The following is a 25,900-nucleotide window of genomic DNA, read 5'->3' as shown; positions in this document are numbered from 1 at the left end:
GCTCTTATTCTCGAAAAAAAACTAGTTTGTCATATTTATACAAGATATTTTTAGTTATATGGCAGTAAGATAGATATAGCTACGAATATACCTTTGTCAAACACAGCGCCTTTTCGCCTTTCGCTTGTATTTAGCTACTGGACCACCCCTCTCCACCATCCAACAATAATCTGCCAACATGGCGGCACTCCATTTGCTTTTATATCTTTGCTCCATCGCTGAGATGTCTTAATGGAAGCGCTCACCATGTTCGTCGCTGACGGCAAAACAGTTTGATGGTAAGAAATCCATGTTTGAATGCAAGAAATGCATCTTCAATGATATATTGGACCCCAGTTTTCCAGAAGAAGTCAATGAGTTCACCTTCTGTTTGATAGAATTTATCACAGTCTTTATTTCGAGTATGAAATGTTGTCACTTTCACAGAATGATCTAGAAGATTCCACTGTTGTAGCCTCGAGGCCAAAGGCTCTGCCTTATTCTTCGGCAGTTCGAGATCCCTGATTAAGTCATTAAGCTCACTTTCTGTGATCTTATGTGGTTCAGAAGGATAGAGACTTGTACAAAATGGTGGATCCCTTGACGTAGACGGCTGCTGTACTTCTTCAAGTACTTCTTCGTATATCAAGCTCAACATGAACATCATCAGTGTCTTCATCTTCGTCAGAGTCTACAGAAAAACTTTCGGGTGGTTCAGGAATAGGTAGTAGTTCACTGTGAGGTACGGGGCGAATTGTAGATGTTATATTTGTGTACGTCACTGTCCACTTTATATTCACTGTTACCCCTTTTCGAATAGGAAGCACCAGACAGAAGTAACAGTCTGTGGTGTGATTTTTTGGCTTCCTCCATACCATGGGCACTGCGAAAGGCACAGAACATCCCTTACGATTCACCCACGCGTTGAGTTTTGATGAACAGGTAGTGCAGCGTATGTGTGGAACCCAGTTCTTGTCCTAATCGCCTACTTTTCACCCAAAGTACAATTCGTAAGCCTTTTTTATGGCTTAGTTAACGTACACTTTCTTGAAGCAAATGTGACTTCTTCATATACGCAACAGAAGTTATCAGAACTATTCACACAATTACAAGGCATATTAATCGTACACGACACAAATACTGCGCAAGAAGTAGAAATCTCACAGAGTACTATTAACTGAGAACAAATCACCCAGTATCTGGTCGGATTCGAAAAATACTGCATGAATTGAAGGTGAATTTGAGGCGGTAACAACTTATCACGTAATGCAGAGTGGGGTGACTGTTGCTTATCACGTTTTAAGAGCGTGTTGGTACTATAATTGATGATAATGTATAGAAAATCGCTAATATGAGACCACATCCGTAATTCGAAAACAGGTGCCAATCGACAAGTTTTAATGTGATTTTCGTGTTTAGCAGCCAAAAATTAGTCAAGATTGGTTAGTTTCGTTTTCATAACATTTTACGTGTTGACCAATGTTATTAATGAAAGTAGCTGAACTACATGGTCGGACTCCAGTCTCCACTGCTGCCATATTCACTTCAAAAACAAAGTGAGGAAGGTCAGGGCAGACTTTGTCGTTTAAAAGTTTGGTCACTGCTGAGCGGAGCTGAGCTGAGGTCAGTACTTTGCGAATCACATCTATCCAACTGCCCTGAACCAGCGAAAGGTGCTGAGAAAATCGAACAGAGCAAGTGAGAGACAGAGACAGAGACAGACGACAGCTGAAGAAGGCCTGTCGACACTGGAGGGAGACAACGGCTAATGACTGGTGCTCTGAGTCGTAAGAACTATCTTGAATAGTTACTATACCTGACGCACGTGTATTCTGGGTTACGACGCCGTGTGAACTTACCGATGGCTAAGTCCACAAAGCGTCACAACCCAGAAGATCAACAAGGACAACTTAACCGTCATCCTCACATGCCTTTCTGAACAAAATTCTTTTTTTCAGACATCCAATATGGTATCAACTTATCAACCGCTCTCAAAGACAGGCTAGGCGAAACTTATACAGCAAAATACTTTAAGAATTATATTTCATTGGCAACAATTATAAATTTGCCGTATGGTTAATGTATAAATGTGAATTAATCTGATTCTGGTATTAACAAGAATTATTTGAAGATAAATATTAAGTAAATATTATAACAGTCATGATCAAACAATATATTTCTAGGCCAAATAAAAATAATGCACCGTTGTAACACGAATAGCTCAGAATTCGCACCGTAGCAAAGCTGTAATTTTTGTTGACTTAGAACCGCATGCTAAGGAAGATGAAGTCCTAAGTTATTATTAACACCATGTTGAAAGGGATTAAAAGAATATCATAGGCTGGAAAGCATCATTGAATATCTTGAATGTTATGTTCACATAAGAAATTCAGAATAAATAAGTAATTAAACATCTGTTCTCCAGAAATCAATTATGAAGACGCACAATATCAGCACGTACAGAAGTAATGTAGTATAACGTAATAGGAATTTTTGTTCAGGTACTAAATACTTAGCGAACGCTTAGTTTAACCTCTTTAATAGCAGACATCACGTCACTTCAACCGCAATTCACTCTGAATTTCTTAATAACAATAGGTCATTCAAAACCTTTCAGATTATTGACAACAGCTTTCATATCAACATGAATCGCGAACGAAAAATTTATTACTGATATCCTCAGTTTTGGTATGCAGAATATCTGTTAATTCCTTTTCTCTGTACCTACTATGGGCTAGTGACATGCGGGTTGCAAAACATTTTTGATCCTCTGGAGCGACTGAAGCCTGATTTCTGCCAAACACACCAACGCGAAATCGACTGCCTACCTCAAGACTCCCACTCAACGCACATCCTGCCATAGGCACCACCATAGCATTTGCATGTCTTTCTATCACAGTCGCCACCGTCAGAACTTTAATTCTTTCCGCATCGCATGAAATTAGGACTCGTCCAGCCAAACGTAACAGACGTTGTCTGTTATATTGGGAGTAGATGAATAATAAGCATTCCATTTGAAAACAGAATCTAGAGAGAGCTGATATATTTTTTTTAATCCAGCAGGCATCATAACGAAATTCCACCTCTGATCACATTGCTGCATCAAATTCTTCTAACAGAAAAGGGTGCCTTTATCTAAAGGTGTTTCAGGTTGGCAGGAAAAGTTGTCTGGCGTATTATATTCCGTGAAAATCGATCTGTTCTAGATTCTTCCAAGAGGGTGCAGTCCTAAGATAAGACCAAAGCAATAACAAAAGCAGTATATATCCTACATTTAAGACAAATATCAAGAACACTGAGAAATGCAAAATCTCGCAAGGACGAGTCCGAAAAATAGGTGTACTTATACAAATACGCCTTCCGCACTCGATATTCAGGAACTCAAGTTTCTGTTCGTAATTGACATTGGTTCCTACATTCGTCTCACTCCAGGTCTAGAGGCCCGTGGCTCAAAGACATGTCATGACTCCTGCCTGTATCATGTTGAACATGTAAGAATACAGGTGACTACAGACAGGCTATACGGACATAAACATACATTTCCAATTACTCTGATAACACTGGCATGCACCGCATTACCCAGATTTACAGGTAACAGTAACAACTAAAGTATAACAAGTCTTTCAGTTCAACATGTCTTCCATAATATACTGCAAACTAGTTATAACGGCAGCCAAGTACTTATTAGGCATATTTACATTATTTTTTTTCTCGAAAAATTAAATTAAAATGTTGCATTTTTACACCTTGTCTTTGTCAGAATAATAAATTAAATCAGTAAACGCTGCCCATTCAGAATGGTAGGATATAAGCAGAAAATAGACTAAATATAAATCGATAACATTTGTGTACAGGTACCAATTTTGAATTCCATCAAGCCCGGATAATGGAAGCAGCTAGTAGTACCTCTAAAACGTCGGTAAACGTCTACCAAATTACATGAGGTATTCATGTGTATTTTGACTGAGATATTGTAGTTTTTCTCGGCCCTGTGGATAAAAGCAGTATGTTCCTCCGAGACTTTAATGTTTTCCTATCACGTTCACACGGTTACAACCCAGAAGACCAACGTCGACATCTTAAACGCCATAAGAGTTTCAATTCACGTCTAGTTTTCCATATTTTAAACGTAATTAAACGTACGGATTACTGGACCATTTTCCTCAAATTAAGCTTATACCTTTGAAAAATATTTCAATAATATTATATTTTAAGTACCTATAACAAATTCAATACCACATGAAAATATAGTTGTTAAAAAGTAATTTTCTTCCTAAGTTTCAATTTTGACTTAAAATTGCTATGTATGTTCATAATATGAAATAGAATTTGAAGAATAATAATTAAATGTTCCACTCACACATCTAACTCAAATTCATAATTCGTCGTAAGCCATTTGCCATTTCTTATTATTCTTCTAAGTCAACTTTTCATTCTCCTTTCCTTATTATTTTTCTTCAAGTTGTTGGTCTATCAGCCTGTCGAGGCTCCTTCACATAAGTAAATGATTTATCCATCGATAACAGATCGTCTTATGTTGCAAAATTCCCACAGCAGTGTACTCGTATTTGTTCCTATTCTTTTATGTGTTGGCATACAATTATGCGAACTAAATAAATCAAAAGCCCTAAAACCGCAATAAAGATCATTTGTTCGGCCTCGTCGTAGGGAAGTAAAACAATTACTCCTGCAACCTTTAAAACTGTCAAATGCGTATGTTAAGTCTCTTTATTACACAAAAGTATTAAACGAAGTACGATGTCCCCTAGCAGAAAAGTTGTCATGCTGATGTCCGTAGTAACATTCCTATCGGACTTCCAACGTGATTGATCAGCTTTTCCGATACAATCGAGTAATATATATCAAAACCTTCATTTCAATTTCAGTTCAAACCTTTGTATGCTAGTACGTTAAACATTATTAATCAATAAATTTGACAGAATTTCATTGCCACATCCTGCTATCGGAAATATACATTGGCTTAGGTTAATCTGTGTGACCAAAGTCCAAGCGTGAAGACTTACAGCCACAAGGCATAATCTAAAATGGTAGCGACAGCAAACTCCCTGGCAATTCCGCATCGCTGTTAAACTGGTTTTAACAACATGTTTCTTTTTATGAGATGTCAGGTTCTCACGGCGGTGAGTACATTGACTGCTGCCTTCTGGGTTGTTGCGCCGTGTAATCTCGTAGAAGTTTACCGACGTTTCAGATATGCTTACTTCCTCCATTATAAGGGTAATTCGTTTTGAAAAGTCGGAAAACATCCACCAGACTAGTCGGCGCTGCAGCCCAAAGGGTAGCAATTTACGACGTTATTTATAATTATTTTTTTTAAAATTCCATCTGTTTTTTCTACAAGATTCTAAAAAATATTGGGTTATTTAAAATTTAAGAAGCCTTCCTAATATTCATTCAGATTATCGGTCTATTAAGAGGAAATTATAATGAGAACTCACACAGCACAAAGATCGCTCATCAGAAAGACCTAGGTTTAACCTGCACCATTTTATTAATCAATATCTTCTTCTGCCTATAAGCAATAATTTTTAATAAATAATTTATTTTTTCTCATGTCAATAAACGATCACTTCTCTAACCACCAACACGTAAATAGAAATAAATAAAAAGATTTACATTCTCAGAGCGCAGAACAGTGATAACAGCGAGTTGTTTAAAACAGACAACGATGAACTTTATAATACTGTCACTGAAGACAATAACAGTTACACTAAAACATCATACTAGGGCATAAACGCCGCGGGAGTTTATTCAGAAAATGTTTCATAGGCATGTATCTGCCACTGAAGTGTACAGAAAGAAACCAGTCCATCATATTGAACTAATTAACATAAAGCTATAATTGGATTTTCGAAGCGTTAATCGATCTAATGGCAATGAGTAGAGGGCAGCAATATCGGGCACAGCACGCATGGAACCCACAAAACACACAAGATACCTATCGGTGCCGGCAATTCATCAAACGTTTCCCCGTTCTTCCCAGTCCTCCTCGTATTCCCAACCAGCTACCCACCAGATTTCCATATTCATCAAGTTTAAACCAAACACACCATCATTCTATATCCATCTTGTTTAAACTGCCAGTTTGTTATATCTAAAGTGGAATTACGCATGTAGGAGATCCAAACCAAACCGTTCCAGTCGCTCACTAGTTACAAAAATCAACAAGCTGAATGTTTCCGAGAACAAGGCCAATAATATCCGCATTAAACAAAGGTCTAGCTTTATGAACAGGCATGTTGATTAATTACATTATTAATTGTTGATTTATTCAACAAAGCTTCTCAAATGTAGGGTATACACAGTTTATAACGATTCAAATGATAGGATTGTCGTAACTGACGAAATAGTAAGGTTGTAAAAACAAACTTTGTTGGTCTTACTTCAACAGAACCCATACACAGTACTTTAATTGTTATATAAATATAATATAAGAAAGAACGTGGTCTTTATGTAGTACCTTGCAGGGACTTAATTTTTGGTGATAAGCTTGGCAATATCCTATTTTGGGCGTACCGTCAATTTATCTCTGTATTTTGAAGTAACGGGTGTTAACGGCTCCATCTTGGAATGGCGATGGCTACCAACGATTAAGGCGAATGTCTGGTACTGACCATTTCGCAAACATTTGTTTGAATCATTCCGACAAACATGTGACGTGTGCTGTGGTGTTAACACGGTATACTACAGTTCTTTGTTTTGTGGGTGTGGGTGTCAGGATTCGTATTCACAGAGCAGTGACGAATGTACCTAATAATAAAGTAATGTACATTTTTAGTATAATGTTTTTTAGAACAGGTAGTACAGAGAGTCACAGCCACGTGGACCACAGGAGGAAGGTTGGGTGTATTATTCACCTCGCCTTCAAACATATAGGAATCATGCAGTTTTCTTTTCAACGAGAAACATTAATTTAAAATCGCTGTTCCATTTTCATGACTACGTAATTTCTTCGAATCTGTAGTTGATACAAAGTTTCTATATAACTTAATTATAATTAAGTTATATAGAAACTTTGTATCAACTAATAATTATTAGCATATAAGAATATGAGGACGAGCACTAGACACATTTTGGTTGAACAGGACTGAATAACATTTTGTTTTGGCTTAACAACTGCACGGAGGCGACATGATACAACGTTCACGCTGGTAGAAGTTTGTTGGCCTTTTCATATCAGAGAAACAAACCCCATAACTGACAAGACATGTGTCATTAAAAATTAGGCGCCTCATCCGTTATTCTGCAACCTTTTATATTTGCATTTGAACCTATAACAACAGACAAAACTGAATCCTTCAGGATAAATTTAAATGTCCTTCATTTCCGAAGTTTGATAAATATTTACTTCCCTTTGTCTAAATCTCTGGCCATGTTTCAGTTACCCTCTTAGACCTGCACTTAAGAGAGGCAATTAATCTTCCCCTTATAGAGTCCAGCGCTATAATGAATGTATAGTTCTATTGAATCGTTTTATTAGAAATGTCTAGCCCACCACGAAGTTTGCAGATCTTGAGCTGTATAGGTTAGATGTTTTGCAATGCAAATGGCTCCCCGACGCAATGAAGAGGGAATATAAGCGGCGAAGACGACAAAGGGAAATCAAGTCCTTGCTTGTAATCATGAATTGACTCACAGCATTAAAAATAATCTAAATTACTAGTAGCTTAACACACGAAATGTGAACTTAAATGTTTTACAACTTTGTAAGTTTATGTCAATAAACAGCTAAAAGAGAATTTAGGGTTATATCGAAAGGACGAATATTTCAGATCGATCTTATGCAATATTACAACAGCGTAGGCTCTACTCAAACGTTTGTATAGGTGCGTTTGGCAGGAATTTAGCTCCAGTCGCCGTGAAGGTGTTTTCACATTTATTTCACTTCATAAACAAATTGTATATGTTGTGCTTTCAATGCAATTTGCAAAGATAATGCTGCAATTAATCATATTATTTTTGAACAGAAAAACTTGTATTCCCTTTCAACTTTGATGGATCATACGCTGGGCTAGATGTCATCATAAATAATACAGAGCAGCCAAGAATTACTGGGACGATCAAAACAACGACGTCGCAAACACTAAAACAAGTGTCTCTTTAATGTTGCAGGACTTTAAAAGCACCTACGTTTGGGTTATGAAAATACACAGTAACGATATATCTAGGTAAAATTTCAGGTTCTCACGGCAGCGAGTAAGAAGATGGCTTCCTTCTGGGGAGTTCCGCCGTGTAGTCTTGAAGAAATTTACCGACGTTTTAGAGGTACTTGCTGCCTCCACCATCAGGGCGATGAGAGAGGATAGAGACAACAAATAACTCTGAAACGTAGGTAAACTTCTAATAGACTGTGTGAAGCAACACCTCAGAAGACAGCAATCTTTAACATGTCTGCAAATTAGACAAGAAATAAAGTAGTTGCTAGACTGAGGAAACCACTTATTCTCATGTACACCGCAACACGTACTTCAGCGAACAGAGAATGAACAAAGAACAGGGAATGGACACATTTAAGGCCAAATACAGAAAACACAAGGTAACAGCGTGCTGCCAAACATGTCATTGGGAAATAATTAGTTTGAATCCACGCCGGAGTCACATCGAGACGCTGCAAGAAGGGTAATTACTGGCTGCCCGAGCTGGAAAGGAGGAAGGATTATTCACACTATCATTTTGGACGCCTCTTGATAAAAACTAAGCATGTGATGAAGCGATTTGGCTTTCCCACAACGTAAACGCATGGAAAATGCATTATACAAAGTATCAGACCGGAATTGAAGGGAGTTCAGCTTGTAATCATGTATTTTTGTGAGCCAATCAACACCTGGTTGAAGGATAATTTTCGAACTTTGTACAGAACTGTCTGTCTGTCTGTCCCACGAAGGTCTCAAAGTTACGATAGAAAAAGCGGAAATGAAAGTTAAGTTATGATCAGTCATCCCAAAATATTTTAAAATCAGATGACAGACCAACAAAACACATTCAACTCCAATATATAAGTCGCACTTTTTTAAAACGTAGAATTTCATTTTGCAAAATCAGAAGCCAACAGCACTATAGCAGGAAACATAGGGACCTGTAACAATTCAACTTATTTTCAAATGTCTAACTGAAATGTACACTGCTGAAGGCCTGATGTGCTTTAGCCAGTTTCTCAACGATGCAAATTAAAAAGCAATTAAAGCATTAAGAAGTTCATTTTCTGGTCAACAGTGACAGTCTCACTACAGGGTGGGTGGGAAGTAAGTAGGCATTAAATAATCTCTATGCATTGGAAATATAGAGGTTATAACCATTTCTCAATGCCTACCTACTTCCCACCCACCCTGTAGTTCACTAGTTCCGTTTAAAAGTGTTTTATTAAATCCAAAATTAAAGGTCGGGAAACGTGCCATAATTCTGATGTCAGTCTTAAAGTTCAATTAAATATCTATCAATATATAAAATACAGATAAAATTAGTACTGGCTAACCAGTTAGATACGGCATTGGGTGTACGCAATGTTATAGAGATGGTCTCATGAAGCTTTCACCACGTCTTGAGAAGACGAATCTGCTTCCCTCTCAGGTAAGAGTAGCAACCCTCCCACACTACCCGAGCGCCTCGTAGCAGAAGCTTCGCAAGATTAGGCATTCTTAATGCAAAACCCGTGTACAACGCAGTAAGCTTTGCCTTCCTTGTGTACAAGGTGTATGCCCGAAGTCTTATTGCCAGGTTTCTCTCTCTTCGTCTCCCTACTTCCTTTTTTATCATGGCTCCTGCTTTCGTTACTTATCGTCCCATCACTCAAATCCTAACCTCTCACAGTCACTCACCAACTTTCCCTAACGCATTCTCAGGAGACGTTAAGTTACATTAGCTTACCCTTTTTATTATTAGAAGAAGTAGCAGCCAGTTCTGTTGATACAAGAAGTGAAAGAACAGCTATAACTACATGCCCGAGTATACGAGTGGAAATTGCCTAATGTTAAGTCACAAATGGATCCTCTGGAAGCTTTAACTACATATACCCGCACATTTGATCACACAGGATTTGAAATAAGAAACCAGAATGATCTTCGGATCACGATATACTGTACTCTACAGCTCATGAAAATCAAATGAAGTTACATGAAAATATACATTGCTCGAACTGAATGGAGAATGTAATCCGTGTAACCTTAAACATTAATTTTATTAGATATACATCTTGACAAATAATCAAAACACTCGACCGTATTAAGTGGGTGGATTATGACTGCTAATGCTCACAATGAATTAATGCACCGAGTTGCTTAGGTCACATTGGAAATGATGGCACATTCTTCGCTGGATCTTATCTAAAGTTATAATAAATTTTAAATTTTCGGGTGGGTATGAGTGTAGAGTCGTCTCTATCACTGTTGATGACAAGCCTTCTTTCATCAAATATCTACTACTCTTTACGCTTTAATCCTTTCTGGCAGGCCTGCTCAACTTCAAAGTACATGTGGACCAAAATGTAAATTATAGAAGTTCTTCTGGCCACAGTTTCGTGTTTCCTGCGTGATAGCTGCATTAGTTAAACGTTTGTGAACATTATTAATTAATTAATTATATGAAAATAAATGCATTAATGTGTTATATTAATTACTGCGTTAATTACATTTAAATACCGGGGCATTGTTATACTGTTTCAATTTGTAAGAGCGAATTGCCTGGAGATACTTCCAGACACCACGAAAATCAGTTGCGCCGGGATACAATGTGTGCCAAAGACCGTAATTCAATACAGTAAACATGTCCGTTAATTTACAGAATGTCCCAAAAAGATGTACATACATTGTAACACGGAATAGTAACCGCATCGTCCATATCCGCGTTGTCATTACGAGGGGAATCTAATGTGGTCTACACTTAACAGATGGCATCGCCATATCTCTCCAATTATTCTGATGCACAAAATAGCGGAAGGTTTAGTTTATTAAAATATCATAATTTCATTCATTGAATGTGTGAATACATCTTCTTGGGAACATGTATAAAGGCAATACACAATTTGCAGTATCACAAACTGAAATCGGTTCTTACCTTTGTGATTACTGTTGGTAGCGATGTCGGTATCAGACTGTCGGACAAGTGAAGGTGGTGGTGAAGATGACGATCCAGTGGCGGTTTGAACTGGGGAACATTCCCCTCCTGTTGTGGGTGGTATCATGTCTTCAACTATAGACCCAGACCCTGATACAGACACAGCGCCTGCTGGTTGTTCTTCTCCACATTCGGGCTCCCACTCCTCCTCCCCTATAAAGATGTGACAGGTCTTTGACTGACTGTCTAAATGCGATGGTTGGTTGGAAGATGGTTTTCTTCTGGGCCTTAGTGCCGGGTAGTCTAGAAGAAGGATATCATCGTTTCAGAGGTCCTTGCTGATGACGGTGGCAGCAAGTACCTATCAAACTTTGGTAAACTTCTCCCAAACTACCCGGCTCTAAAGCTCATAAGACAGCCATCTTCGTATTCACCGCCGTGAAAACCTCAAATCCTACCATGGTTGATTATTCAGTTATTTTACGACGATGTACAGACTAAAATTTAAATAGCAAATACACACAAATATTAATTAACTTTAAGCAGAAGAGTCCTCCTTCAGATTCTATCAGTTTCTGAAATGACCAAGATATTTTCCACCTCTAATGGAACCCAAGATTCAACACTGTCGAGCTGGCTGTGAGAACCTCAAAACTCAACTCGCTACTGTGTTCACAAGGGTCCGGTATGCATACTTAGATTTCATACATATTTAGCTGTCTGCTTCTACAAAACGCGAAATATACTTAAAAATTAATCTTTATGAGGCTGATAAACTGTTTCCAGCAAAACACAGCAAATTACTGTTAATTTTGCATAGCACGATTTCAAAAACTGGCGTCGATTTGAAACATACCTTTAAATCTATAATTCCTGAAGAAAACCGGGTACCTCAGTGGCCTGCAAACAGCAACTGTAGGCAGACATTCCTAAAATTTAAATATTATTGGAATGTATACATCAGTAGATATATATCTTGACAGTTCAGTTAACCTCACTTGTCCCATTCCCCTTGAATTTTGTCTTTTCAGGAAGAGAATTAAGTCCCGCTAACATCAGTCCTGCACAGAGATGCTGGCAACATAATCCTAGTGAGATAAAAACCAATTTATCACGGGTATACGTATACACCGTTCAGTCACTTCACAATCCTTCAGCTATACTGCCTTTGCATAAAAGCGAAACAAGTAGCACCTAAGTCAGAGTTCGTTCTAAATTGTTTTCTGACGAAACTTGGTAAGTCTAATATTTGAATGACGCCGTTCTTAACAATAAAATTGGACCTCTTTAAAGACTCTATAATAGTCCGGAAGAAATCATATACCTTCTTTAAGAAGGGTTGAATTTATGTGTAGGTTTATATTTAGTTTCACTACTATCCCATGCACGCAGGCCTACGTCGATTCAGTTACTAAACGTGGTGAAATAAAACAAATACTTTACAATAAATATCAATCAATTCAATAAATGTGACTGATTTTCACGTTCTCATTTTTTAAAATATTCATTAGCTACTTTCATATCATGATTTTTCCAGAAAACTGGCGTTAAGACACAAACATATACTCAGTTTCTTCTTACATATAACAGAGCTTGCATTATTTCTTTTATGGTATTTATATTTTGGCCAGTAAATAACCATCGATAAGACAAAACAGATTGTCCGAATGACGTTACCTACTAACAAGAACATTTAAACTTACGATACAACACACAGACAGATTATTACAGATATGAGGAAATTTGTACTGTGTGAATGTCAAGCCTCAGGCTAGTGTTCTGTACGAAATCACATATGTCTACTCATATCAACTTTACTGGGGTTTCTTTTGAAATCTTTAAAACCTCTGATCAATATGGCCCTTCCCCGCAACCAACAATCAACTACCATCTTCGGAGATTTCGTGCTTGAAACCACTGAGCATAGTTCTAGTGCCAATAGCAATTCTTAACGTTTTAATATGGCTGTATTCTGGGTTGTAGCGCCGTGTAATGTGACAGAAGTTTGCCAACGTTTCATACGTCCCTGCTGCCTCCATCATCAAGGAGATGTGTATGCTGCTCACGTGGAATCGGTTTGAGATATATGAACCAATCTATCAAGGCTGAACCTTGACCGTGTCAGTGACCATGTTCCCCACTGGCTTGGCCTAGTCATCAATGACCTCTGAAACGTCGGTAGACTTCTACCAGACTACACGGCGCTACAACCCACCGCCGTGAAAACCTAAAAATCCTTAATTTGTCTCATTTCCTATGTCAGCAATGTCTTTGGTTTACATATTATAGATACGCGTTTCTTTTTCTTCAATAACCAAGGCTCTCATAGTGTACAATGTGGCCGCACAACTTGTGATGTATTTCCGGGACATTTGGTTTCCGTATCATTCTCATTTAACTCTCTAAAGCCTAGTGGTAAGTATATGTACAACCTACTTTAGCAATCAATAACTTTGCCTCCTGCCCACACAATATTATCTTTTTCTTACGATTCTCAGAATAAGTAGCGAGTATATCCGTAAACAGCACTGACCAATCAATCGTTATATTAGAAAAGTGTTGTTTGTGTTTTCTTTGTGATAAAACTAAATATTTAAATGTCATTTAAATAATTTCGGCCTCTAAGGGTTACAAACATTTCTTTTGTTAAGAGCTGCCTGTAAAGATGTTACATTGATAAGTTACAGATCAAATCTCGTAAACGAATATTACAAAACTGTTTACCAATTGTTTCCACTCATTCACTGGATAATACGAAAGTACCGCTCCTTTCCTGAGCCCACACTATTTATAAATACCTATACATGACTAAAATTTAACACGACTAAATGCAACGAAGTCTTGTCGGGAGATCAGCTGCGTTCATGTGGAGCCCAACTCCGAAATTTCAGAAATTAACTCCGTGACCAGGGAGAGATGAGACGAGTAACACAGATTGGTCGATTATAATAATTAAAAGCATAGATGTTATACATATGTTATAGAGTCCTGCACGATGACTTATCATATTTCGATCCTCATTAGTCAAAAATAAATTTCTAACCATCTGCAAAGCCACTATAAAAGGTGTGAAGAGTAGGAAGTAGAAAATGAATCAGTAGGTTAAGATTTTAAGCAGTTTCCTTTCAAATCAATCATGCATTCGCGTGTGTGTTTTCTTAGTAACCGTTTAATCATCTTGCAAAGTTTAACTATATATGTTAGCATGCAGAAATTAGGACAATATAAATACAAATGTTTTTATGTTCATTCAAAGTAATAGACTAGGCTAGAATAACTGATAACTGAGGAAAACATATGTCAGTAACCTAGAAACATTTTTGAAAGTCGATCAAATTCACCTGTACACAAAACATTATACTTTTTGGGTAAAATATGCTTATTTATGTTTTCAGTCATGAAAGTTCTCAATTTTAGATGTAAAAGTAACAGGCAAGCAATGGTTCCCAGCTTTTCTAACATATTCGAAGTTGGGGAGGAGGTTTGAGGGAGATAAACAAATTTAAACTCCTGTACACTCTACCCTTGCATCGGACTCTAGTCTAGTAACTAATATATCAAGTCGCTCTTTACGTTTCTAATTAAATATTTATTTCACTATTGACATTATTTATTTACCTGCCTGATGTATATCCTTGTGCCTTGATACAAAATATAGTACAGACAACAGAAACAAGAACATAAGGAGTTAGATTCTGCTTTTTGAATAGCTGAATTTACAGCGTAAAACAGAGTACTTTTAATAACGACATTTAAATTAAGGAATATTTTAGTGGAATCCATGAAGTTCATATATCTGAAATTCAAACATAACAATACAAAAAATAAATGAAAATAATAATTAAAATTTTGGTTGCGCGTTCATTCAAATAGCTGTCTAAATAATTGAGTAGGCCCCACAAATACAATCATGTTGAGTATCTGTCACGTTTCTAAATTAAGTGAACCTTACTAGAAGTTGTAAAATATTGTGTTCATGTTTTTACGACTACAGTGTCTCCATACACAACTGAAAGTGAGCAGTCTCGCTGATCTGTATTTTAATTTTAACGGACTTAACTCACTCTCTCCTGGAAATGGCACTTCAAGGGGGAGAAATGGGCTATCTAAATCGCATAAAACAGAATTCAGAGAGCCATCACGGCGGACGGTCGTTGAAGGCGTCTGAAAGAGTAAATATCTCTACACTTTCACCCGTCTCTTTCCTGAAATACAAGCAAAATGCTTTTCCTATAATATAATCCTGTCGGAAGCTGACAAGGTAATTCGTTGTCTGCCACAGCGACGACTACGGAAAACAAGTTCCATATGATATATTCCGTCCGACAGGATCATAAACTCGGATTTGTGACGTTCAGTTACGTGTCGTGCAGGAGTGAAAGGATTTAACTGCTCCGTCCCGCTGCAGGTATCACAACTACAACAACTACTACAAAGTAGTTCCTATGTTCTTAAAGGTTACAAATTACCGCTTGTTTAGTTTGTCAACGATTTTTTTCGAAAATACTGGTTGGGGTGTAAACAATAAAATGTTAATTTTGGAAATGGTACTCTTATGTAATTTAAATGTCTACTTGTATTTTTATTACTTCCCTATATTACAGAAATACCCAAAATATATTGTACTATATTTGTAACCATAATACAGATTTAGTACTACACACAATCTTCTTTGCCATAAATTTCGCGATTTACCTTTGATCACAGTACTGCTTCTAGTACGATATTTCATCTGACAATAAAGAAAGACATCTGTATCGAACAAAAAAAAACGTTCTCATGCAAATCAAGATTAAATTCCTTTAATTTTACACTATGATAGAACCTATTATTGCACAATTTGCATGTGTTTAGCTAAGTAATTTTAATACCATCCTGCGGTACATGTTTCGAATAAGCGACGAAAATGTTTAATTACTTCAATGCATGACAACTGAAAGTAAAACAAAACATTCCCACATTGCGTGAACAGGGGGCGTGTTTCCCAGAGGAATGAAATGATAACAACAATATGTTCCCAGAATACTCATCTATCGTAACGTGACGTCAAAGAGAATTTGATAATGAAACTTAATTGATGAGGTTAGCTCTGGACAGAATAAATTATCAATTAGATTGTTTACATGTATTTTATAGACAACACAGCATCGCCTTCCACCTTACAGTTAGCATGGCTGCTTGGCTATCGAGATATCCATGGATCAAATCCCAAGGTCGAAGAAAAACTTGTCTTGCTGATGTCTGAAAGCTTGAAGCGTTTATCTGGACTCGTTCTGACTCTTCTCTCTGAGTCAAGCATTATTTGTGTGCGGCGATACAATGGCAATGCATTCACACCTGGTGTTACCACTGCTTTCTTAAGAAAAAAGCGGCCTTGTAAGATCACCACCATGTGTGCGCGAGAGAGAAATTCAACATGAACGTTACGTCACTGAAGGTTACGTGAACCTCACACTTCTTACGACTCTACAACCAAAATATTAACATGAGGATACCATACATAATTTCAGTAATTTTTATCAATTGCCGCTCCCACCGCCACTAGTTTGCATGTTTGCCATATTTGGTCGTAAATCCTGAAGGGAAGAGATTACCCGGAATATCTAGGCGAAGATAGGGGAATTTTATTAAAATGAATATTCGGTAAATAGGGCTGAAGAGTATAAACCAGATTCATTTCCTCCAGGAAAGGGACCGGTAGCTAGCCCTTGTGAACATGGTAATGGAGCCTTCGGGTTTCATAAAAGGCGGGAAGTTTTCTGACTAGCTGAGCGCACTTTTATTTTCGGAAGGACTGATCCATGGAGATCGTTATAGATCCTCATAGAATACGAACATTTTATTAAGGTCAGCAATTTTAGACTACACCTGTCCATTTATCCATTTATTCGTCCAAGTTCAAAGCCTTTATTATAAGAGGATGAGGTTAGTGTCACATTTAAAACATTTTTCACGTTTTAAAATAATAAATTTGAACCCGATAACTATACAAAATAGCAAACCGTTTATCACTTGATAAGATTTTCAAACCTTTAACGCATTAGGCAATTCTGCAACGTAAATGACAGATCATTCCTCAGATTCTCACGATGAACAATTTATGTTTATGTCGCCATGACGTTAAAAGCTGACATTACTAATACCATAAAGTCAATACGTATTGTCGATAAATGTGTTTCACCAAGGGAACGGAAAGCTTTTGTGAGCGACTAAATGTCATGTAGGACAGGGGTGAGTAAATTGCTTGCCAAATGTAAGACATCGAAAGTCAACTGGACAATTTTTAAATAAAAATAAATAATAGTGTCTCAAAAAGTGTGTATATGCATTCGGTCAATAATCTGTGTTATAATGCGAATACACCTTTTTGGGACAACTGTATCAATGCATATTTAAACAGAAATGAAGTAAACAATTACATTAATAAGTAATTTATACATATGAAATAAAATCAACTTATTTAGGCCTAAACAGAATAGAAGTAAAGCTGTCCTGCTACTTGCCATGGAGACGCCTGGGGAGAGAGGCAATATATAGCTTTTACTCAGTCTTGACCTCGGCGCTAGATAGAAGGTGAGTGGTCAGTGTCACTCGGCAGCGACGTCCGATGACCACAGGGGACAATTCTACGGAACACCACGACCAATACATCGTTCAGGTAACTGCTCATTTAGTTGCAGACTAAAATGTGTGTGACCGGTCACACTGGATGTTCATCTGTATTCATTTGTATTTTGTGTCGTACAAGACGCATTAAAGAACCTGATGTTGTCTATGCAAGGTTCAAATTATCTTGAACGTCAAATAACCGCAGCTCCATACGGAATTTCTGACTGGGAACGGCCTCAGGAATAAGAACCTTTAGTATCAACATAAACCGTCGGAAACCTGTGTAATTCCAGATACTGGCAGTGTCGTTAAATAAACTGCGAAAAATAATGACAGTTCTTCTTCTATGTGGTATCCTCATTTCAGCCTTCTCAATGCTGGTATCGTCACAGAATTTATATACAGGAGTTTACATACCCCTGAAGCAAGCCAATGGCTGCATTGTTTCACAAATGCACATACAAATCGTAAACGGCCAATGCGAGTCAATTGTTTCGCCCATTGCTGTTACTAGCAACATTCCTATCTGCTTGTGTGTTGAATAAACACGTGAAAGCGGAAACAATACACAGACGATACCAAGGAACCGGTGAAATTTGCGACAAACAATTCTGAAACGATTTCTCTGTCCTTCTCTAAAACGTATGTGTGTGTGTGTGTGTGTGTGTACAACCTTGGGCAAAGCTTCTGTAACAACAACTACTTCATTATTAAAGCAGCCTTTAAGTTTTCCAGTCTACCACCAATCGGCCTTGCGATAATAATAAACAGGTGCGTGGATACTAACAAACACTAACTGGCCCATTCGTCTATTAAGCGAGTATTGTGATTAAGTTACCCACATCAGTGTTTCCAGTTCGCAATCAAAAGGCTTTTATGAGCCATCCCACTACTTAAATCTTATCTTCTTGCAAATACAATAGCCAAAGTCCGCCACGCTTTACTATTCAAGTGCGCCGTTCATGCGGGAAAAATTAAGTTCTGACAGTGGTCACTCCGGTAGCAAGAAATACCAACGAAGTTCCTTGTGATCATTGTCATGAAATGTTACATAGCTGTAACATTAGCCTCTAACGTTCCATTTGATTCCTTCAATTACTGAATTTCCTTAAAATTAGGGAGTTGTCTTGAACCATTTGACTCCCGTTCGATTTCTTCAACTCCTGATTGTCGTCCCTAAAACTGGATAGTTGCCTTGAAGTACCTGCGTTTTACATGTATTTAAACCTCGCGTTCTTACTTGCAACATAAAAGTTTCGATCACTTCTGTGCCCTTTGCAGTCCATCTGACTTCTTCTAAGACCAATCAATTTGGATGACTTTTACGATGTCCGATCACTGTGTAGGAGAGTTTCGTATTTAGCTCGAGTGCTACTGCGTAATGCAAATTAAGCTCTAAGAGTTATTTGAATTCAGAGAAATTTTATATTTTGTAGGGACTTTTTGAACAAAGGAGTAGATATTTGGACATACATATTTTCAATTTCATGCCTCACCTTACTGTACATGACTGACGTTACACTGGTTCTTCCAGGGTATACGAGCATTTTATTCATGTAGTTGTTTATGTTTCACAGTTTTTAATTTAAATACACTGTACATTGAAAGTTTACTAAAGTAGTAACGTGTTTGCTTGTTAAGCTGGTAACTAATAGAAAAAGCTGCTTTGATTAATCGACAATACCTAATGTATTAAGAAATTAGTATCTCGTCTATTTTGAATTTCTAAAGCAAGTTGACATAACAGGAAATTTAAGACACTAAGTTATTCATACGCAGATCTAAAACAAAACGTATTATACAAATGTTAATTTTCCTTAATGTATCAGTAATATGTTCTCATTTCTGCCTTCGGGATGTATCTATAAGTTAGGTCAATTTCATACGATATATACGAGGGTCGCTCATTAAGTAATGCCCCACATTTTTTTCCTCAGAACATATTTATTCAAGATGGCTCAAATTTAGTGACAATATAAATCAATGTTTCCTTTACACATACTATTTTTCCACATAGTCCCCATCAACTTGTACGGTTTTACGCCAGCGTGGAACAAGTGCATGCATGCCTTGCCGGTACCAGCTCTTGTCCTGTGCACGTAGCCATGTCCTCACTGCTTGAATCACGCTCTCGTCATCTTCAAATCTTGTTCCGCGGATAGCATCTTTAAGTGGCCCAAAGAGATGGAAGTCGGAGGGTGCCAGATCTGGACTGTAGGGTGGATGGGGTAGCACCGTCCAACCCAATTTGGTGATTTCTTCCCGGGTTCTCAGACTTGTGTGAGGGCGTGCATTGTCGTGCAGGAGCAAAATTTCTGCTGGATGCTTGTGAGGCCGAACTCGTCGAAAACGCTTCTTGAGGGTTTTCAGGGTCCTGATGTACGCGTCTGAATTGATGGTCGCACCTCTTGGCATCACATCCACAAGAATGACCCCATCACTGTCCCAAAAGACAGTCATCATGACTTTTCCGGCGGAGGGAGTTGTCTTGAATTTCTTCTTTCTCGGTGATTGAGGATGATGCCACTCCATTGACTGCCTTTTTGTCTCTGGCTCAAAGTGGTGTATCCAGGTTTCGTCACCTGTAATGATCCGGGACAGAAAGACCTCTCCCTCAGCATCAAAACGCTCCAACAATTCAGAAGAAATCGTTTTCCTTTGAATCCTGTGGTCTGCTGTGAGACTTCGTGGAACCCATCTTGCGCACACCTTCGAATATGCGAGAGCCTGGATAATTGCAATCACACTTCCATTGCTGACTGAAAGCTGTTGGGCCAATTGTCGAGTTGTGATGCGCCGATCCTCACAAATAATGGCATCCGCGCGGTTCAACATGTCTGGAGTGGTGGCTGTGGCAGGACGCCCAGAGCGCGGCAGATCACGGAGCTCGGTTTCTTCACTTCCTGAAGCTTTAACTCTCTTAGCCCAGCGACCAACGGTGCTCCTATCGACTGCACAGCTTCCATACACAGCACACAAACGTTTATGAATGTTCACCACCGTTTCTTTTTCAGCAACAAGGAATTCAATTACAGCTCGTTGCTTGTAACGAGAGTCGTTCACAGACGCCATTTTAACAGTTCACTACAGCTCCGCTATCGGTTGGAATCATTTGAAACTCCGTACACGAACGCGGGAAACATCAAATCTCAAGCATGTAAAAGTACACTTTTCTATCTTCATTATTGGCTGAGAAAAAAAATGTGGGGCATTACTTAATGAGCGACCCTCGTACTACAAATATTTACGTCATAATTGTGTAATTAATTCAGAACGCGATAAAACTTAGCAACATAAATCTTATATGTTTAGGGCTTACTTTACTGTGTATTATACTACTGAACTATAATTAGCGTCTAAACGTTATGTAAAAAATGTATACAGGCTTGTACATGCGCTCACTTGTAATCCAAAATTAATTACAATCCTGACGTTCTGTAAGCCCAGTAAATGACAGGTCACTTAGGAAGAAACTAATTAATTACAGTTGCATATGTCTATGATGTATCAGTAATCTCCGTATCTAGTTTACGAGATCTATGTAATCTGGAAGCGAGTTTCCTGAAAAATGCCATTCAGAACAGCTTGGAATTCGAACCTCGGAACTTTATTTTATACTATTGCTACGTCCGTCGAGTGCATTGCGTGATATTGACATCTCGGGACCTACAACTACAGTTTGTCAGAAGCCATTATATCCTCTGCAGCGGAAATACCTTCTTCTCATCACATAGCACACACACAACACTTTATATTTGTTCCGTATCAGAGACGAGATACGACGACAATATCAGCCAGGGCTTTCAAAACAAGGAGATTACGCGTATCAACTTGCTATTAATATTAAAATATTATAAAATTACTTTGTAGCTAAGATAGTAGATACATAAAATGTAAAACATTTTCATTTCCCTTATTTTACTGAAAAACTAGAAAAATCTTACACTTAACCTTTGTTACACAGACCACCTCAAGTACTCCACAGTCGTGTTCTGATGACGGCAAACTATGGACGCTATCATTGCTCTGTTTCTCTTCAGACTCCATATTCTCTGATTATATTCTACATAATTTTGTCATGTAAAATTGCGGTGTAACACCGCGTCTGGCGAGACTGGTGATTGCCTGTAGTTTAGGCTACAGTCCGCCATGCAAGTACGTTGATTATAGGTGAGCATAAAATTCCCATACGAATAAAACTTCTGTAATACCCCTCGTATGGGTTTGCACGAACTTTCTAGATGGGACACAAATGTTGCGTCTATGTTTCGGAAATGCTCTTTCGAACATCCATACAATGTGTGACTTTTGTTGGAACAGTGGCGGAATGTAACAGATTGGAAACATTTTTAAACAGCACTGTTCCCTGCATTTTTTCATTTTTTTATTATTTAAATATATCTGATTGTAAAGCGGGTAATTTGCTAACAGTCAGCTTTTTAAGTTCTAGGACACATATTTGTTGAATTAGGTTATTTAATATTAAGTTACTCATCTCATAATTCAACCGTTCTCAGTTTACCATGGAACGATTTTTCAAACCCATTCGATCACAAAGACCTACCGAAGAATAAACCAACACCGTCACAAATTTCATTTGGCGTATTGAGGGAAACGTGAAAATTTGCAGTTAGCACAGTCTTCATATGAATTAAACTGGAACAGAAAGTCTCCAAAATAAACCACACGGGCAATAAGCACCATACTATAAAACTTGATCAAGTAGGTTACACTGCTACAGGACATGATCTTCAATTTCAAAATTCCAATTCTAATTCACAATTACTTTCTTGTCTATCACTGCTGTTTATTAGCCCAGAGGCAACGCACAACAAAAACACAGTTAATCAGCTGAAACCTCCCGTGAACTATAGCAGATCATATGAGAGGGGGGAGTAACTTTATCGGGGGTCAAGGGGAGGGACGAAGGGTCTCGAGAGGGGAAATGTGGTTCTGGTGGCCTCGGGGGATGGAGAAGTGATAGGCCTATAAGGCGCGTCCCTAGTGGAGCGTGGTGGCAAGGTGGTCAGTAAATGAGGACTGCCAAGCGAGACGACTGCTCAGTTGAGTGAAATTACCTCGTGTTCCGAAAGTCATGAGATCGAATCCGGGAATGATTCTGAAAGGATAAACCTTTCTTACATGAAACTGATCCGCATTAGTGAAGTCAATAACAAAACTACCCACTGTCTGGACGGCACAACAGTGATTTTTTTGATTATTTTCAGACGCCTACGTTCATTGCCAGTCTAGTACGGAAAAGATAGAACAAAATATTGCCCCTAAACACTCTCATCTCGTGAGATTTTAGGTTCTCACGACAGCTAGTATAAAAATGGACGTCTTCTGGTTTGATGTACCGTGTAGTCTGGTAGAAATTTGCCGACTTTAAGAGATTCGGAGGTGCTTGCTGAGTGGCATCGCCCTGATGATGAAAGCAGCCATTACCTCTGAAACAACGGCAAACTTCTACCAGTCTACACTGCACAACAACCCAGAAGACACCTGTCAATATATGGCGTTCTACTATCACGTTCCCAACATTCTTCAACGGTGCGCAGGTACTTGGATATCAGCATGAGTAAGATCCTCTGCTAGTAAGTCTAATTTCAAGTTCTTCAGTAGCGCTTATTGTCCCAGCAAACCTAAAAAATCTCTTTTCACATCTTATAATTGCCATAGGCCTAACATGTTATGTAACACGATGTAAATTAATTCACAGTTAAGGACCATACATTTTTATCATTGCTGGCATTACCTTTGAATCATTTCATTTAAATATATTACATACTTCTTTTTACAGAGCCGCATTCTACTAATCAACTGAGTACACTAAATTACATACAACATGGGAAACCAATTTAAAAATTTTGATCTTAATTTTCCTATTTTTTCGTATTTTACCAGTCGATGGTATACTTAATTAAACTATTGACATTTTATATTTAGGATAACCTGTTAATTAAAATTATAACACAATAATAAAGATCTCGTCTCAAACAGAAGGCAATGATTACGATAGATAAATTAATGATATAATGATTATAATCGTAAAGAGCGCCATATTAAAATTATATAAGACTAAATCGATTAGCAGACTATCGACATCCCCTAATTTAGAAGTCAGTCTAGTCTTTAAGGCAGTCCACTCCTGTGTGTGGAGCCATCAGTGGACCGTGATGTGCATATAGACTTGCAATGCTTACTGTACAGAGGGTATACAACCCCAAGGGGGTAGTCTCCCTTCCATACCGGTCCAGTTACTACTTCGCCCCTAACAATAACACGAGCCGTTATACAGCTCAGTCCTCTCCTCACTCCTCCGTCCTCTAGCGGCCCCCCTTTGGAATTGGAATTGATAACGCGCACGGGGGTCCCCATTAGCTCGAGTAAAATGAGATCCCTAGAGACGAACCCTCCCGCACAAATTACAGCAAAAATTTTCCAGTCCTCATGCAGACGGTTTGGGGCCATACTAGAACCACCTAACCTAGCTTGCAGGCTTGAAACGATGTCCCCAAGCGGCTCGACACATGGATTATGATGTATATACCCCAATGGTGGACTCACTGCACACTCTCGCGGTGTGGCCATGTTGCTAGTGTGTATGTGTTCCTGGGAATTAACCTTTCTTGCTTCCCTCCTGCTTTCTATCATTCTCTTTATGCCCTGATGATGTTCGCTATTCTTCTACCTGTTATCATCTTTCTCACTATGTAAAGTCTACAGTATTATTCTATGCTTGGAAAATATTTTTTTCTCTTTTATTAAAATCATAAGTAACGTATAGTGGCGCCACCAAAATTGAGAGGACTCGTGAGAGTTAAAAGTGACCAAATAAATGAGTGGACACAGTCTGAAATGAAAAAGTAAAGATAGCCAAGGTTTATCCTGCACGATAAAATATGCCTGGAAACGTTTATTTTAAGTGTTCTATCATAGGTCAAAATAAATGTATTTTACTCTGAAGATTGCTATCTTCTGGGTTGTAGCGCCATGTCGTCTGGTAGAATTTTACCGACGTTTCAAGGGTACTAATTGCCTCCATAATCATAGCCCTGATGATGGAGGCAGTAAGTGCTCCTGAAACGTCGGTGAAATTTTATCAGACTATGTGGCGTTTCAACCCAGAAGTCAGCCATATCCTTTCTCGCCGCCGTGAGAACCTTGAATACTACAAATTTCAGTTTGTAATTGCTTGTTTTTCGTCAAGTATAAAAATTGCATTCGAAAGGTTAGTATATCGAATGCCAGAAAGAGCTAACTAAAATGAGATTTTATTCCTACATTACTCTCCAGCTATGCGAGTAATCTAATTTTAGCACAGAAATAATTCTTCACAATTCACCACTCAAACTTCATATAACAAAACAAATCTTGAGAAGCAAACAGTGGGTCAACCAGACAAGAAATTAAAAAAACCACGAAGGTTCAATTACATGTTCAAAACATACCTCCATTGATCCTGGTGCTGATAAGAACAGTCCACATTATTATTAGGCCTCCCAAGTATCCCACAATATTTTTTGGATATTTCTCATTTCTCCTATACATGCTACATGTCCCGCCCATCTCATCCTCCATGGCTTCATGCCCTAATGATAGTTGATGAATTAAAAATCTACTATTAGACATTACATGTTCTCTGTAATCCACGATCATCTAATGTTTGAATGTTTAAAAATCTGTTCAGCATCGCATCAGAAAAAGAACGGCGAAGTGGCTCTAACACGGCACACAGCAGGGCTGGATGGAAACGTTCCTCAGGAACAGAGCTGTAATCACAAACACTACGTCAGTGGCTAGACACTTTATCGGTAGCTTGGGGTACGTAGGGAGGAGGAGGTGGGGTGTTCTTGGAGGTGGTAATTAAATTCGACTTGCACCTTCCTGTTCAAGACATATCAAGAGACTTTTATTACTTAGTTTCCACTTAGGCGGCTTAATGGCTTGTCCCGCACGGTAGTTGGAACCGCAAGAGCCCGCATTTCACATGCAAGCATGACACTTGGATCGGTCTAGTGCGCAGCTTGCCTCTTGCCTGACCAACAAACACACCGTGGGCTTTCTTGGAGTAGTAGTTAGAGACAATGTTGCAAACTTCCTAGGGTCTAAAACCGGAGTAAAAACGTAGGTGCCTGAGAATGACCTGAGTCATTTCTGAAATTGACTGAAGCATGACAATTAGGATATCGAAGTTTTCAAAAACAAACTCCCGATCACTCGGCTTTTTGTACTCGCA

General features: G+C 38.3%; 1 protein-coding gene across 2 annotated transcripts in view; it reads right to left on the bottom strand.

Annotated features, from left to right (window-relative positions):
• Nucleotides 1–25,900, bottom strand: part of L (zinc finger protein Lobe) — a 330,367-nt gene that overhangs the window by 250,318 nt on the left and 54,149 nt on the right. For both annotated transcript variants that reach the window (XM_022082246.2, XM_022082245.2), the window contains one exon: nt 11,050–11,262. In XM_022082246.2, the coding sequence (XP_021937938.1) occupies nt 11,050–11,262 (213 nt within the window). The remainder of the gene's footprint in view (nt 1–11,049; nt 11,263–25,900) is intronic.

Source organism: Zootermopsis nevadensis, unplaced genomic scaffold (genome assembly GCF_977971745.1).
Source record: "Zootermopsis nevadensis isolate Lab colony 2312 unplaced genomic scaffold, Znev_1.0 Znev_ptg000029l, whole genome shotgun sequence".
NCBI classification, from domain to species: domain Eukaryota; kingdom Metazoa; phylum Arthropoda; class Insecta; order Blattodea; family Termopsidae; genus Zootermopsis; species Zootermopsis nevadensis.
Note: the sequence above shows the minus strand (reverse complement) of the source record. Positions and strands in the feature narration are given on the sequence as shown.